Source organism: Corvus kubaryi, unplaced genomic scaffold, assembly GCF_017639235.1.
Source record: "Corvus kubaryi isolate FWS band 111438036 unplaced genomic scaffold, C.kubaryi_AGA036_p1.0 132, whole genome shotgun sequence".
Taxonomy (NCBI): domain Eukaryota; kingdom Metazoa; phylum Chordata; class Aves; order Passeriformes; family Corvidae; genus Corvus; species Corvus kubaryi.
Window position 1 is genome coordinate 7769784 of NW_024580666.1, and position 17521 is coordinate 7787304.

At 39.7% G+C, this 17521-nt stretch overlaps 1 protein-coding gene across 5 annotated transcripts in view; it reads right to left on the reverse strand.

Annotated features, from left to right (window-relative positions):
- Positions 1-17521, reverse strand: part of PIEZO2 (piezo type mechanosensitive ion channel component 2) — a 290923-nt gene that overhangs the window by 53475 nt on the left and 219927 nt on the right. For all 5 annotated transcript variants that reach the window (XM_042031628.1, XM_042031618.1, XM_042031647.1 and 2 more), the window contains 8 exons: positions 15426-15586; positions 14314-14490; positions 14012-14137; positions 12355-12555; positions 11100-11304; positions 10859-10960; positions 10224-10389; positions 502-745 (listed from right to left, as the gene is read on the reverse strand). In XM_042031628.1, the coding sequence (XP_041887562.1) occupies positions 502-745; positions 10224-10389; positions 10859-10960; positions 11100-11304; positions 12355-12555; positions 14012-14137; positions 14314-14490; positions 15426-15586 (1382 nt within the window). The remainder of the gene's footprint in view (positions 1-501; positions 746-10223; positions 10390-10858; positions 10961-11099; positions 11305-12354; positions 12556-14011; positions 14138-14313; positions 14491-15425; positions 15587-17521) is intronic.

The window sequence follows — 17521 nt, forward strand, 5'->3', positions numbered from 1 at the left end:
GTTTCCACCTGAATTTCCCACAAGTTCTAAAGGAAACAGTACTGGAGTTTGTAAGTTTGTAGTCAACCTTACTGATTACATTACATCACAGGACTGCCTCTCGTACTAGGTTTGAAAATTCTTTATTTAAATAAATTGTCTAATTAAATGTGCACTATTTATCAACATGACTAATCTTGCACTTCTTACTCAATTTTCACTCCACTGAGATTTTCACAAGACTTCTAAGGAGAGACTTTATTAGGCAAAGAAACCAGAATGTGGCCCTTTGAAAACAGCTTGAGAGCTTTCACAGAGCCCAATTGAGTACATGGGCACACATTTTCCAGTGATGGATAAGCACTGCCATTCCGTAGCAATGCTGAATTGAAATGGAGACTGCTTTGTGCTTGCAGAGGGCTGTGGTCCTGAAAAAGGATTTTTAGTGACCACTCAATGCACTGTGCACATTTCCAATGAAGCTGAAGTGCTGAGGGCAGAGGAAAGGCAAGAGCTACCTACCGACAGGATGTTCTTCATGGTGATCACAAAGACATTGTAGGCAATCAGCCAGTCCCAGTAACGCAGAATGCTCCTAATGGGCTTCAGCAACAGGTCTCCACCAAAGAGAAGGAAATAGAAGCAGGCCACCAAGTAGCCCATACAGAATATGCTGATCCTTGTGGTTCCCGTGATGAAGATTATGGTAAGCACAAACCAGAAGAGGTAACTAAATATTATCACCTTATACATGTCTAAGTAGGACCTGGAAGTAAAATAAGGAGAAAAAGTTACCATTTTTTCCTGAGGGCAATGTTATCTTTCCCCTTTCTGCACTACTGGCTGACACTTGAACCTAAGGTCTTCTGGGCATTCTCACACTTCAGCATTTGTGCAGGTGCTCAGCACTAACACCATGGTCAGGGGGTTTGGTTCATGCACAGGTCTGCCCAGCTCATACACTCCACTCCAGCTCCTTCCTGTGTGTAAGCACTTGCTACACCTGGTCAGGGCACGGTGCTTGCTGCAGGATCAAGCCTTGTACCATGGAAGGGAACAAAAGCTGTTCTCACCAAACTTCATGGTAGAGGGATATTATTTGGCAATGCCATACATGCGATCTAAAGGCTGTCTGAGGTCATCTTTTAAGAAGTCTGAGAAGTAGTATAGCAAATCTATTTTAAAAAGCCGACTACAGTACACCCCTGCAAACAATTCCATATTTATTGATGACTTCTAGGGAATTCAGCCTGGTCAAAAGGCTAGTTTTCAAAGACAGCTGCTAAAAATATCTTTCTCTAATGGAGATCAACTGCTAAAGTTTTGAGGGGCAAAAGGTTTATAGAGAACAGAAATGTGATAGAATTTACTGAAACGTTTTCCAGGAAGCTGTGAGATGGAGCTATCTGAAATCAGCCTGCCCCACAGTGGGAAAGAGAGAGAAACAATTTGGTGTTTTCAGATTCCTTAAAATCTTGACTTAATATTGACTCAGTGAGCTTTCAAACAAGAATATCTGCCAAAGGCAATACCAAGTACTACATATAGCTAAACACTGCAAAACCAACTAATTCTTAGTTTCCTCCCATTTACAGTGTTTTGATTCCAAATCTAACTGTGTTTTCAGAGTCTGCTCACCCAGGCTGCAAAACTACATTTGTCAGGAAACCAGGCAGGGAGACAGAGCTACAGGAGTGCACATATACCTAAGCCAAACCATGTAAGGAGTAAATGAACTAAATGCACTGTATGAAGCCACATAAAAAGGCCCCTGCTGCTTGATGTTCTCAGGCTCAGAACTTTCTAGGAGTATGTATTTATAGTCCTACAGTTATAGGCCTGTATTACATATTTCACCAGAGAGGTATTTAATGAAAGGTAACAAGAAAGCTCATTTATGTTTATTTCCTGTGAATATTTAAGAAATTTGTAATCTACTGCCTGTGAAATCTAAAAATATCATGACTTTGGAGATGTTACTGGGTTCTGAGTGATAAAACATTAACAAAGAATCAATATGCACTTGGAAAATAAGGAAGATATCAGTCAAAGAGGTCTTCATTAACTTAATATGCACTGGAAATGGTGCTCTCATTTTTTCTCCAGAAAACAATATTCTGTTTGATATTCCTTTAATAATAACTATTGGTGTGTGGGATGGCTAGGAAGAGATCACTTTCTTGACACTGCTCTATTTCAAAAAGTTTGTCCTTTGCTACCAACAAAATGCATCAGCATCTTTTGAGAAAAGCCCAAAATAGAACCGAATTGATCAAAAAACCAGCAATATCTTAACACTCTTCAAAAGAAATGAACTCTGACTCTTAGAGACAACTGGGACTGTCTCAATCCAAACTTCTCAACCTATACACATGGCATTTGCTTAAGTCACAGTCAACAGCACAGCAGACACCACTCTTAGATTAAAACTTCTGGAAATTAGAGAGAATATGAAAAAGAAGACAGCAATCTTGCTTTTTTTTTTCAGAATAATGGTAGCCATTTGCTGTATTTTAGTAGTCATCTAAAATACTAAATACATCTGTTCTTTTTATAGCCAAAATATACACTAAATATAATAGCCTTGGGCATCTCTAAACCACATCTCTGAACTACAAAACTGGATGTAAAGAAAAACTTCTCAAAAGGCAGGAGGCAATACTGCTGTGTTAAGTGACAAATAATGTAGTCCTTAAAGATGGAAAGCATTCTGACTTTTGTAACTGTGCAGTTGCAAGCAAGTCCAACAATAAAAATGGCTCCCAATAATTCATTTTGGAGTGGAAATCTTACAAAATGGTGTTTGAACAAGTCTGCCAGGACACACCTAACCAATGAAGATTACCAACAACTTTTGTGCTATCCCAAGAAGAATGCCACATTGAACACTATGGAGAGAACCACTCAAGTTCTTTCAGGTAGATAAAAATTTTCCTGAAATCATACTTCTTTCAGTTACAATATGCAAAATCTTGTCTGTTACAGTGTAGTCATGCATGCCCCTAATTTTCATTAATTGTTCATATTGATATGGATAGGTCAAGTGCTGTAAGAGCAGGAACAAAGATGTGTCTTGGTGGGGAGTTCTCAACATACTGCCTCAAATCATTTGACACGTTCTCATACGTAAATCTTTAAATTCTGCCTCAAAGCCCAGAAAGTTAGGAAGTGAGGACTTTCAGTTCCTTGCTCTGGGATCATAATGCAACAGTGGGAGGCTGAAGGACAAAGGCACTCCAGCAGTTAAAAGACCCTACACAAACCCATCAGGAGAGTAAAGGTGCTTACCCTCTTTTTAAAAGCTTCTACACAGACAGGAGAAAATGCTTAACCTTGGATAGAATACACTGTAATTTTATGCTTTCACTGCAGACCACACAGACCATTAGTTTAATGTCATTTAAATCTTCCAAACCCACATTTTCTAAATGTTCTTTAAATCTCCATTCATTCACCAAAAACAAAAGGCTACCCTCAGGATGTGATATTTGACAACACACCTTAGAAATCTGTACAACTGGTTCCCAAGGGGACAATCCCACTCCCCTTCACTCCTTCAGCTCTGCATTTCAGCCCCTTTTTTGGCTTTGGCTCTTTGAAACGGTTTCAAGAAAAAATTTGCAAAAGCCTATTTATTTTGAGGGAGGACAGAAGGAAAGGATACTTTTCCACCCATTCAGCCTCCAAACCAACTCAGTGCTGGTGTGATGAATGCAGAAAGGTGGGAGGGTGTAGCGGGAGGCCAGGAATAGTCACACATCTGAGGAAGATTAACCACTACACCAGTGCACCAAAAGCATCAAACTATGGCTTTTGGTAGCATGACAGCCTCTGAATGAGAAATTACAAAGAAGAAACTGGAAAGATTAATGAGAAATAAAACCCACTGATTTTCCAACCATGTCATTAGTAGAACCCACTAATACTCTGGAAAACATTTTGGAAAAAATTACAGTATCAATTTGCTCAAAATCAAGGAAGACAAAGTCTGAAGTTCATTCCACACATCCATCAAAGCTATCGTAACCTCAGATGGCTCTCTCTATCAGATTATCTGCTTTTCTTTTCTAAAGTTTCATTGGTCCTACCATGATTATTTCAGTACTTTATTTCCACAGGAATTAACTTTTAACTGTAATATAATCCAGCCTGTTGCAGAGAGATTGCTCTAGGTGTAGTTGTTTTCCTGGCATGTAACATGTTAGGAAACATGTTAGGCTATGACCAGTCTAGTGTCTGGCCCTCTGCCTGCAGGCACCAAGAGGTGCTGATGCTGCAGCCAATAACCCCTTTCAGGAACAGTATTTGTCCTCAGCCAGTGCTTTGAAATTTAGGGGAAGAACACACTTCTTACACACTGATGAGAGCCTATTGTGGTGATGGATGCAGCTCAAGGCTTCTTCACGCTGGAGGAGCTGCTGTAATGTAGCTTCATTAGCTTCAAAGCCCCCTGCTTTGTTTTGAGTGTGGTACTCACCTCCAAGGCTCCTCCTCTGGCCTTTTTTGATAACTACCTCTTCTCTCTCCTCCAGACACATTGTCCCTATACACACATGTTCTGTAAGCTACGCCTACTCCCAAATTTCTTCTTTCTTCCATTCCTTACACTATTAGCAGTCTGCATCAGAGCTCATTTCCCCTTCTAATCCCAACATTGCTAATTTCTCACCAAGCTTCCATCCTCAAAGCCTTTCCCTGTTGCTCTATTTCAGCTTTCAGAAGGCAGTTTCACTGATTTTCCCCTCACCAACAGCAACATCCAATCTTCTGAAACCTAGCTCCTTTATTGCAATGGACTTCTTCAAATCTAGTGCTGTGGATGCCACAGGTCTTAGTTCCTACTATTTTTGTTAAACCCTCTCCAAGGATTGACATTCTTTTACTATTACTTTCTTACCAGCAAAGTCCTCCTTTCATGCTTACATCCACTTTAAAAATACCCAAATTCACAACTGTGTTATTTGTTGAGGCTCATTTTATTAGCAACAGAATGTTTATCTGCTTTAAATAACAAATATGACAGGAAGCCTGTAATGTTCATTTGCAGGTCCTATCTCACTAAACTAAGTTGGAACACAGTTCCAAGACTGGCATTAGAGCTGCCTTTCAGACATTTTAACTGACTCCCCTCTTGATGACTCTCAGAGGACAGGTATTAAAGGGGACAGTTCAATGACTTTTTCTGCTTTTAAGTGGAAAAAAGCAGGTTACAATCCCAAGCTTTTTTCCCTGACAATGTGTAGGAGAACATCTGAAAACTTCTTGGGAACTGAAATGAGAATTTTCCAGCATTAGAGACTGTGGGAAAGGATTATCTTCAGTGAGGTTGCTTTAAATCCTGTATCATTCTAAAAGCTCCTATTTCTATTCTTTGTTCTTATTTCTGTTTCAAAGTCCTTTGGATGTGCACTCTCTTGGGGTCAAGCATGTTATCCCCTGAGAAATCTGGGGGTGGAAAGACAAGAAAATTTCAGGAAATCTCTTACTTGTACTGTATTTATCATTGTTGAACTCAAGTATTTCTCCAGAGAGAAGAAAATGAAGCATTTTGGAAATATGTTCTTGTTCTGCCACTGTTTATATTGCAGTTAAAAGCTTTTTATCCATGCCTACTAGAACAGTGACCAACTAGTATCTTCTCAAGGGAAGGGATACTTCAGAAAGGGTGCTTTGGTCTGCAGCTGCCATTCTTTTACATAGCAGTAAATACACATCAGGCTTCTCAGAAAACCCAGGAATACCAAGCAGAATGCTTTTTAAAATTATTTTTTCTGCTTCATAATTTATTCATAACCAGGTTGTCTTCTCTCATTGTTTGGCTCTTTCTGACTGACTTTTGGAGAAATGTCATTATTAATTTCACTTGCTTGGATAAGGTTTGAACCTGAAGTTCTTGTCCATGTTACTAAATATTTAGACCCTTCTGAAACTTCTATTGAAAAGCACAAGATATGTTTTTAGACAAAGCCCTTTCAGTTCCAAACTGTCTTGGATGGAGCCCAGATACATACATTTTCTTCTGAGGTAGATATTCAGTGGATTACCCAGAGCTTGGGAGTCCTTCTTTTAAAGATTTATAACTATTAATAAAAGATTTAGTAACCTTAAGGTACTGTCACCTATTCTCTGGTGCTTCTTTGAAGCAAATTAGGCATTTAGGATCACAAATGTACAGTGCAACCTCTCAAAAATAACATAATCTAAAGCTTGGTGTAATCTACATTGTAGTGAAAGCATTGAAAGAGACACTTAAGAGCTCAAACAAAGGTAAGATACCTTCAAAAACACAAGAACTTTTATGCAGGTCATACTAAAGGAAGGTCTGTTTATACTTAGAGACATCATCCTACATGTTCCCATTACAGATTCATGCAGCTAACACTACAAACAAACAAACAAACAAGCAAACAGAAGTTACAGTTTAAAAAGGGGCAGAAGGAAGACCTGGGGAACTACAGACAAGTGAGCCTTCCCTCTGTGCTTGGGAAGATCATGGAGCAGGTCTTCACGGAAGCAGCGTTTAGCCACATGGAAGACAAGAAGATGATCCTAGCATGGCTTCACTAAAGGAAAATTGTGCCTGCCCACTCTGGTGGCGTTTTATGATGGAGTGACTGCAACACTCTGTAAGATCAACAAATAAAGAAATGACATCTACCTGGACTTCTATAAAACCTTCAAAATGGTCCTACACAACATCCTTATTTCTCTAGATTGGAGTGACATGGATTTGATGAATGGGCTATTAATGAATAAAGAATTGGCTGGATGGGTGCAGCCAGAGAGTTGTGGTCAATGGCTCTGTGTCCAGGTGGAGTTAGGTAATGAGTGGTGTCTCTCAGGGTTTCTGTCCTGGACAGGTGCTCCTCAATATCTTCATCAGTGACACAGAGAGTGGGATCAAGTGCACCCTCAGCAAGTTTGAAGATGGCACCAAGCTGAGATGTGCAGTTGGCACAACAGAAGAATGGGATGCCATCCAGGGGCACCTGGACAAGCTTTAGAAGTGGGGCCATATGAACCTCATAAAGTTGAACAAGTCCAAGTGCAAGGTCCTGTATCTGAGTCAGGGAAATCCCAGACATGAGCACAGACTGGGAGAGGAATTCATTGACAGCAGCCCTGAGGACAAGGACTTGGGGGTACCCAAGTACTTGGGAATGAAAAGCTGGACAGGAGCTGACATTGTGCACTCACAGCCCAGAAAGCCAACTGCATCCTGGGCTGCTTCAGAAGAGGTCGAGGGAGGTGATTCTTCCCCTCTACTTTGCCCTCACAAGATCCCACCTGGAGTACTGCATTCAGGTCCCTTTCTCAGTCCAAGAAAGACAGGGACCTGTTAGAGCGAGTCCAGAGGAGGTCCAAGAACATGGTCAGAGGGATGGAGCACCTCTCCTATAAGGAAAGGCTGAGAGAGTTAGGGTTGTTCAGCATGGAGAAGAGAAGGCTCTGGTGAGACCTCATTGTGGTCTTGTAGCAATTAAAGGTGTCCTATAAAAAAAGGAGAGAAGTGTTTACACAAGCATGCAGGGATAAGACAAGGGGAAGGGTTTTAAACTAGAAGAGGAGAGATTTAGATTAGATGTTAGAGAAATTCTTTATTCAGAGAGTAATGAGGCACCAAAACAGGTCACCTGGAGTTGTGGATGCCCCATCCCTGCAAGTGTTCAAGGCCAGGTTGGATGGGGCTGTGAGAAACCCGGTCTAGTGGAAGGTGTCCCTACCCTTGCTCGGGAGGCTGGAGTTAGATGATCTTTAAGGTCCCTTCCGTTTCAATGCAAATCAGTCTATGATTTCATGATTACCTGCCCAAATATCTACAAGAAAAGATATCATAAACAGGAATTTCCTTTGCTCCTGAATGCATTAATTAATAGGTTTTCTAGTAATTCATGATTAGTTTTTCAAACAAAAATGTCCCTCTTCTTTTTTCTTTCTCTGTCCTGTTCTTTTCGTTCTTCTCCTTATTCACACAACCTAAAATTGTCACATGAAATGGCTGCACAGATTTTGGCATTTAGGTGGGACAAATATAAAGTGATCAGAGTTTATTTGTTCAGCTCACCACCATTAATGGGTTCTTTGATTTTCTGGGGCTTTTTGTACTCTCCATCAGCAATGTTACTTACTGCCTAATACATGCAGCAAACTCCCAATTAAATGGTTGCATATTGTTAATCACCACTCCACAGGTCTCCACACGCCCAGCAGTGTGTCTGAGTGGATGTCCTGCCACCAATGGCTTCAAGTTGATGCATACCATGCACATGAACCAAAACACTGAAATTAATCCAAAGGCTTGTGGAGGGGCAGCAGGCCAGTTCTGCTTAACTTGCCTTCCACTATAAACCTGACTCTGGTTTCCACGTAAAACATTCAAAGAATATCCTCTGTGTTTCAAAGTTTTCATGTTTGTCCATTTGGGAATATCTTATACAGATGGCCAGAATTATCTATCAGATTCCAGAGAACATTGAAAAAAATGCCAAAAGAGGCTGTTTAAAAAGCAGTGATTTTCTTGCCTTTTTCTCTACCAAAGACAGCTTTAAAACACATTCTCTTCATTAATGAGCTTTTTCACAATGATTTTTTTCTGGACTAAGGAAGGAAAATTCGATCTTTCTGTTAAAAACCAGTGATGGCCTTCACCAGTGACCAAACACATCAGCGTTCCTGATGCAACGGCACCATCAGCCTTTGCTAAGATGGACACCAGTGGTAAGAGAAAACCTCAGGCAATCTCCACTACATTTCCTCTCAACCAAGCCCTATTTGTCAGATATTTTTTAGAAATTCCCCTCACTTGATGGAGCATTCTGAAGAAAGATTAATACTTCTCTCTTCCTGCTTATGTTACTGAATCTAGAGCACTGGGTCCACTGTGTAGACTGGAAATTCCCAAGGGGGAGAACTGTTCAACCTTTGCCCAGTAGTGACTATAAGTCTCTGGACAAATGAGTCAATTGAATGTTTCAAAAGTCTCCCTTTCAAAGCTATTTCAAGATAGATTTGGCAACCAATTGCAACAGAAATAGCAGGATCATCCTAAAGATCTAGAGAAGGACTTGTAGTGATACCACTTGTCTGGTAAAAGAAATAGAAGTCTGTTATCAAAAGGAAGATTTTTATGGACATTAGTTCTAGACATTTTTCTATTCCTTTCATACTCAGACATCTGTTGGTAACATGCATTCACGGATCAAGTCTGACAGAACATCACAACTAAGAAATCTTACTCTTCCCATTTACTCTTGTGATACTGCAAAACTTCCAGAGACAAGTTCAATTAAGAGAATGCTCAGCACAATTTAGAAGAGCTGAGCTAATCTGTGTCTGATGAAATGATCACACAGGAACAGTTCCATTGTTTGAAGGCCATTCAAAAGAGACTGCCTCAGGCTCTGCCTCTTTATATATTATTCACCTTAAACAACCCTGTAGGCAATGCTCAGGAACAAGAAGACCTGTCAGTTGTCCTTCCAAGACACTTTTAAGGTTCTTATGCCTAGATGAAATAGCACAAAGGAAAGTCTCTTCGAGTATTATTTTGATTGTGCTTAGACAACAACTCGGCGGGACACAATTGATGACTTTTTGTGATTAAACACATACATGGGAAACCGCAGACTCCAATGGATTCTTGCTAACATGTCTGTGTTCGGAGGGAAACCAACAGAGCACTTACGTCCAATATAAGTGCTGCCCCACCAGGCATTCATGGAGGGAAATTAAAATTTGGGTAGCAAGATTCTTTCTGAAATTGGAAATATAGAGGGTTAGATTAATGTAACAGCTGAACTACCTTTTTTCTCCAAACTTTCTAAATCCACATGTGCACAGATAGCATGAAAGAACTGGTGACCTAAAGGTGAACATTTTTCAGTGTGTTGGTTGCCTAAGACAGTGGTTGGACATGATGGTCTTAAAGGTCTTTTCCAACCTAAACAAGTCTATGATTCTGTGAATGCAGGCTTTCGGTCAAATTTATCACTGAACTCCACTGGACAGCACTTAAAACAATCACCAGTTTTAGAAAGACATGTTTGCATCCACCCTGTTCTAAACCAGATGCTGATTACTCAGAAATGAACTATCTGCTGTCTCATACAGCAGTATGTTAGATGGGAACATACATGAATACAAATTCCAAGTAAAATTGGAAGCTGTGAGAATGACTTTTACCCTAGTGAACTTTATGAAAAGGAAGCACTGTATTTTCCAAGTGTTTAAGATTCAGTTTTTACCGGCAGTGGATGAAGTCAGGAACAGGGTTATGCTGACTAAAAGAAGCTGCATCAAGATTCATGCAGATTTCCACGTTGTCTCCAGCCATGATTCGTACTGCAGCTTTATTTTCATCCTCAAATGTCTGCCTTTGCAAGGATGCACACAGAAGCAGCATGAAGTCGTCTAGGAGAAAGCGGTGATTGGAAGGAAAACTTCAGTCATCAACAGAGGTGTAAGGAGAGTTGTGATATATTATAATGCAGTTATCAGACTGTTTTCCCACACTTTGAACCCCCAAGACTGAGCAGTTTTCAATGCATTTAACTCTGAATTGAAATTTATTAATGTATTTAGGTTTTTTACCTGTCATTTTTTATGGCTTTTATGGAGAAATAAATGAGAAAAGGGGAAAAATTCATACATTTTGATGGTTGAATAATTAAAAAAGGGATACAGGAAAAGAAAATGCAAAAATAACTAATTCTGTGAATTTTTCTACTATATTCAAAGCCATGTTTAGTATTCAATCTCCCAGAAAAAGTGTCATCTTGCTACTGAAGAGTAAATAAAAGGCCGGCTTCAAATTCCACTGTTCAGATGATTTAAGTGAAGGACATATAAACTCTTCATAACTATGTGCTAAAATACTTACACACAAGGAAGACAGGGTTCGGTCTCACAATGAAGTCTGGAAAGTATAACCACTTTATGATGTTGGAGTTGAAGTTGGCATTGCCACTTCTCCATGGATAGTCTGTGTGACAGAAGCATGCAAAAATTCAATCAGTACTTTATAAAAATTACTTAATCCTTTTCTTCAGAATACTTACCAATTTTCCAGCACTTTTCTATAAAAGCAACTAGCATTAATTTTCCATAAAGGGTGTCCTTACCTTTACAAGGAGCAGGTGGGATGCCAATGCAAAGGAAGTACTGGAATGTAATGATGCATGCTAGAAAACAGCAATATTTTGGCCAAATCTCTGCAATAGCTTTTCTCCTACGTCTATACAGCACAGCAATCAGCCAGAAGGCATGAATCATTGCATAAAAATCCATCCTCTGACCAATTACATTCACTGATAGAAGAAAGCAGGTCTGGAAACAAAGCAAAGAAACTTAGGCAACTTTTACGACCTCATGGCCAGTCAACGCAGCAATAATAAATTATTGTGGATCCTGACAGAATGCTTGGACACGTGCTGCATGGAGCCCTGTGCAGGAGCCCTGTGCAAACCAACATGCACTGACAGCAACTTCCACCACTCCACCCAAACACACAAATTTTTGGTACTCCTCTATCTAGGGCAGGTTTCCATTATGTGATATCTAAGGATACAGAAAGGAAAGAGCCTTGTCACAACAGCTGAGACGTGAAATGTTTGATTGTTGCCAAGCAAAGAACATATTACACAGCCACATATTTTGATAGGATGTACAGGTGTGGAAAAGAAGATTGGTAACAACTAAAGCTATCTTCATGTAGGAAATGGACAAGGTATTCAGACCATACAGCTTCTATTGGTGACAGACAAATCCAGTCAATTCCTGCAAGACAGCTTTAGTTCTCCATTATTCTAAAGGCTCTGCATTCCAGCATTTCTGTCCTCTGCCTTCAGTGAAAGCAGTCCCTTCACTCAGTACCTTGAAACATATTTTGAACCTTAGTGAACACTTAATTTATTCAGTGCACTATGCTATTTTGGTTTTCTCTTCTCCCCAGATTAGAATAAGCTTAAAATCATTTCCCAAAGGAAAGAACTTGCTGGTTTCTTTTAATTTTCACTCATCCTTAATCCTCAGATGGCTGTGAACAGTTTACTCCACAGATCAAAGCTGTGGTAGTGTTTAACAGATAGGTCAAGACCTATCTGTTAATTATGAGTAGATTTAGGATTCATTACTCTTGGAGTTGCCTCCTTCAGACAGGCATAAAAAATTTTGACAAATCACTATTTATGCAAAGATTTTTTCAAAGTACATTTCATTTGCACATAAACAGACAAGGTGAGGGAACAGAGATGACTAACATGAATGATGACTAAGAAGCATCTAGATGTCAAACACAGTCCAAGCTATTATTCAAAAATAACACAATCAAAAGATTTGGAACTATACCATAAAGAAAAGTAATACATAGTTATTTACCTCCAAACCAAACTTGTAGAAGAAGTAGTTTATGAAATACTTGACACAGTTTACCAGTCCATCATCCAGATGTGCTCTTGTAATATCATGGAAAATTGTTTTAGTCACAGGTGCAGTGAGGTTATTTCGACACCTATAGTATTCTTGATGACGGTAGATTGTAACTTCAAAAGCCAGAATAGCCAGCATCAGTAAGTTGTTCTGTGGGAGACACAATCAGAAGAATATTAAACAAAAGTCAAAACCACAAGAAGCTATAAAATTTCCTGATAAGCATAAACCCATTTATACTCAGATTGATGGTATCACTGAGGACTTCTGCACTCCAGAATGCACTGACACCTATTCCCAGCTACTATGATTAAAAAAAACCTAAGGTTCACACCAATTCCTGGATTTTGATGAATCATACAGACATCCAGGAGATACATATAAAGACATTAATTAAAAAATAATATAATAAGAACTAGTTGTGGAAATGAAGGGAAGGAAAAAGGCATTGACCCATCCACGTGCCCTCTCATATTTCATAGCTTCTCTTAAGGTATCGTGCTTCGTTTTGCAGGAGATAGGAGATACAAACATACACAAAAGTCACCTGCAGAGGTTCAGCTGTCAAGCACTGACTTCCCAAAACAAGGATGTTGGGTAGAGCAAATTTAACCTGAACACTCTTTTACATGAACAGTCTGTCAGTCTTCTCTCAGGCACAGGTCCTTCTCTCCCAAAGCCAGATTGACTAGGATGTAGTCAGGGGTGGCTATGAATTGATTTTTTATTTATCTCAGGAGGGAGATCTGCCCTATGCTCAATAGAAGAGAGGTACTAACTAACTCCAAAAGCTGCTTAAAAAAAACAGCTCAGAGAAAGTCCCTCAAGGAAGCCATAACTGAAGCAGAAGTGGCAAACTCTAGATCTCTGTTATCTGAGAAATATTTGGGACAAGAATCTCCTGAAACAGATGCCACTGGGATTTTCATGTTTTCTGACAACCTTAAACTGTGTATATAGAATGTGGGAGATTCTTTAAATTGGTAAGAGATATGGTTTTCCTCAGGACTTGGCACATTTTCACTGTAAGTAAGGCTTTTAAATCAAGACAGGAATAATAAAATATTGCTCACAGGCATCAACTAAAAACAAGAAGAAAAACAAAAGACATCTGTTTACTAGTGTTTGAATGAATGATTCTCTTAACTCATTATATTTTCATATATTTTCATATATTTTCATTATATTATAATAAACTGTGGCTAAAGAATAAGCACTTAAAAAAATTAACTGCTTCTAGCACACACTGTCATTCAGGGCAATTACTCCCAATTAGACCCATTAGTCTTTCGGCACCTGAAAGCCATGTACCTCTTAATTACTTAGAGTTCTTAAATATCTCATTTCTTAAAGAGCTTTTAACAGATGGTAGAGTCCAAAAGTGATACTTCTGCATGAAAGAATAACTTAATTGGTACTGAATCCCTTCTGGAAATGTTCTGTGTAACAGACGTGGTTTTCTGTTGCCTCTTTTCCTCTGTACGTCCTTATTGTCAGTGGTTGGCATTACATTTTTTTTAATGTGTGACAGATTATTTATTTCAAGACAATGCTACTTTCATCACAAACAAGAAAATATCTGAATACAGATAATTAAAGAAGTTACCCTTAAGTACACAAGAAGGGGATTAGATTTTCTCAATCCAACCCACTCCGCAGGATCAACTGGCCCACTGTAGAGCACTGAGGTTTTGAGTTCTTCCAAATCAACCTTAGTTTCGTTCTCTCCTGGCTAAAAACAAAATGCAACAGTTATAAAACATGACTTTAAAACTGCTTGGGGAGGGTATGATAATCAACACTAATACATCAGGTGAATTGTTACTTTTGTACTTGAGATGCTTCCTTTTGCTCTCCTTCACTGAGGAAGACAGCAGTCAAACCTTTTAAATATACATTTGTACTCACCAGTGTACAGTTACTGGAAAAAGTCTTGGGATCAATGGATGTGAGCTGGTACAACATTTTGCAGACAATAATCACACATGTCCAAACAGTGCAGATACTTGATGCCAGTGGGCGAAACTGAGCATATGGCAAAGCAAGAGCCCAGGCAATTAAAAACACAAAGTTAAACAGAGACACCTGAAAACACAAAAACAGTACAGAAATTACATGGAGTAACATAAGAACTGAGAAAGTCTGACCTTTTCCACAAGTAAAAAAAAAGAATTGTTCAAAAGAAAGGGACATGCAGAAACTTTGAGGAAAATATTGAAAAAAAGATTACAGCAATACTCACAATAACACAGACACAAAGTAGTAAGTGAAGAAGGAAAAACTTTACAGTTGGTTTAGGAAGAAATTTACCACTTACATAACATTAATACTATTAGACCCACAAAACTCTGTATCTTCCTTATCCACAGGTGTGAAATACAAAGGACCACATGCAGCTTCTGCTGCTTTAGTACACATGAAACAAGAAATGGCAGAGATCCGTGTGTCTGTGCAACTGACCTTCATCCTCTTGACTTTTCCCCCCCAAAAAAGTGAGAAAAGGGATTTTTTTTTTGTTTTTAATGAATGCTGTCCTACCACCCTGTTCAAGAAATGGCTATGCCACATAGAGAACTCACATTGCCCACACCAAAAGTACAGCTTAAAGCATTGGTCCCTTTTTCTTTAGGCATAGTTCCACATTCTTGTTTCTTAAGCATTATACCAAGTTTAAATAATTTTTCTATATGTACCTTCCCAGTCCTTTCCTACATCTTCCATCCCTGGATGGTGCCCACAGACAGTTTTAGCAGTAGAGAGGTTATGTCTCTTAAATCCAAAGAATGAGACTAATAAAACTTTAATACCTGGAGAAAAGGGGAGGGCTGAGACTCGAGACAGAGAGAATGTGGAAGATGTCAAGGCAGGTTCCCAGCAGGCAACAAACCCAGATGGAGGCCATAATTTCAGTGAGGTCTGACAGGAGGAAGCCCTCTCCCTACATCTGGATGTGTAACCACATGGCAGATGCTGACAAGCCTCCACGATATGTAAGAGTTTGACAGTGGGTGTTTACTTGCCTCTTTCACTGTGACCCAGATGATGTAAGATGAAACAATTTTGATGATGTGCAGCTCCAACAGCCACCACACAAAGACTTGCATCTTGTGAAAATACTCCAGGAATTTCAAAAACAGCACTGTAAGGCGGTCGATCACCAGATGCCACTTGTTCCTTAAGTCTGAAGGGATGTTCAAGCAGAATCATTGTGAGGACAAAAACAGAAGGTCTCTGTGAAATGGAATACTCCACTAGACAACAACGAGCTTTCTGCTTCTCTTCTAAGCCTTAGAGTAAGACAAGATGGAGGATAAAGGTACAGCTCAGTGGTTAACTAAATAAAAATGGGGTTGATGCCCACTTAGGTGGGGTGCTTTCCCTTCTGACCCACATTCCCTGGAAGGATTCCGCACTTCAAAAGCAGCTGTGGTGGCCTCCCTTGCCAATTTTGCTTTTATTCCTCTCATCAGAGCTCTTGTTGGACTCTCGTCCTCCAGTATTTTTGGACCTAAGCTTAGAGATCTCATTCAGGAACTAATTCCAGCCCTGGTCCTTTTCCAGCTAGAAAAGTAAATTTTTTTTGATGCTTGGAAGCTATGGACCCAGCCGATTTCAGAAAGCGCAGACGACTACTACTCAGAAAGATTTTCAGCCAGATTGGAAGAAATCCATGCACACTAGGACTTGGATTCCTGTCACATGGGTTTAAACAACTGTACTATAGACATCTTCAGATGTCAGAGTTATCTAAACTGCCTTGCAAACAGCACAGCCTCTTAGAGTGTGACCGGTGCCTTCACAGGACAGACATCTAAAACAAGCAAGGCAAACTGTAGTCCAGTCAAATCTTTCTCTCCGTTGAAAAAGCTTGAGCAAGTGGAGATCCTGAAGCTGGGTGAAAGTATCCCTTCATAGGGGTGTTTGGCTAAAAAAGTCACCCTCCCAAATACTATCCCAGTGAGCAAGCTTGCGGCATCACCTACTACATGTGAGTGTACGTAACAATAAATAAATAAATAAATAAATAAATGCTGAACAGCGCTGTTTAAGTGACAACTTTGCTTGTGGACTGGCTGCAAAACTGTTTTGCCTGGCTGGTACATATTACTATGGAGTCTTCACACTGTATTCAGGGTTTCAGAAGCATTTGGGAGATTAGGAAGGATTTTGCATGCCGTGAGAACATTCTTACAGTTTATATCAGAGGTGGAAACATTTGCAAGTGATACCAAAGCACATCACTGTCTAAGCTGGTAAAAATGCAAAGGAGTTACCACCTTCTTTTTGTAATTATTTCAAATTACCACTTTATTTAAGATATAAAGCACACCAAGTGGTTACTCATGCATATTCGTGTGAAGAACACATGCACATTTGTGTGAAAAAGCAGACTTCTGGAACACCTCACGACCAAATTTCATTTTTTTTTCCTTTGCCTTTATTCCTCAAACCCAACTTAGAAAACCTGAATTAAAAATGATGAGTGATGTAAATTCCATGAGCACATAATTAAACTTGAGAAATTAATTAAGCTACAGAACTCTAATCCTACATGTGTTTTTATAAGCACAATGAGAGTATTTAAGGGAAGTCTTTACAGCGTTAGATGTTCTCACTCAATCTTTCATTGCATTTATTTTATTTGCAGTGTTGCATCACGCCAAGATGTATCCAGACAGTGCCAGTTAAGTGGAGCAGGCAGATAAGGTGCTATAGCAAGCTCTGTCTAGCATGGCCAGGCACTACACACACAGGGAATAAAATACAGGCCTGACTGCATCCACTGAAAGATTGTACAACACTCTGCTTTGAAGTCTGCACATGTGAACATGTTTAATGTCAAAGCTCTGGCCACATGGCTGTGTAAAAATGGTGTAACTCCCACAGAAATAAACTCATGTGCAGCTTAAAGATGGATCCCCTTGTGCTATTTCGAAGCAACACCAGCTGCACCCCCCACTTCCCTGCTTGCATGTGTCACTGCACAGAGCAACCTCCACCAGCTGGCCTCTGTCCCAAAGCCCTTCCAACAAGCTGGGATGGCTGGAGTGCACCCGACCCCTCACCCCTCACAGACAGCATGAAAGCTGGCCAATAAAGGTTTCCACGGCCCATG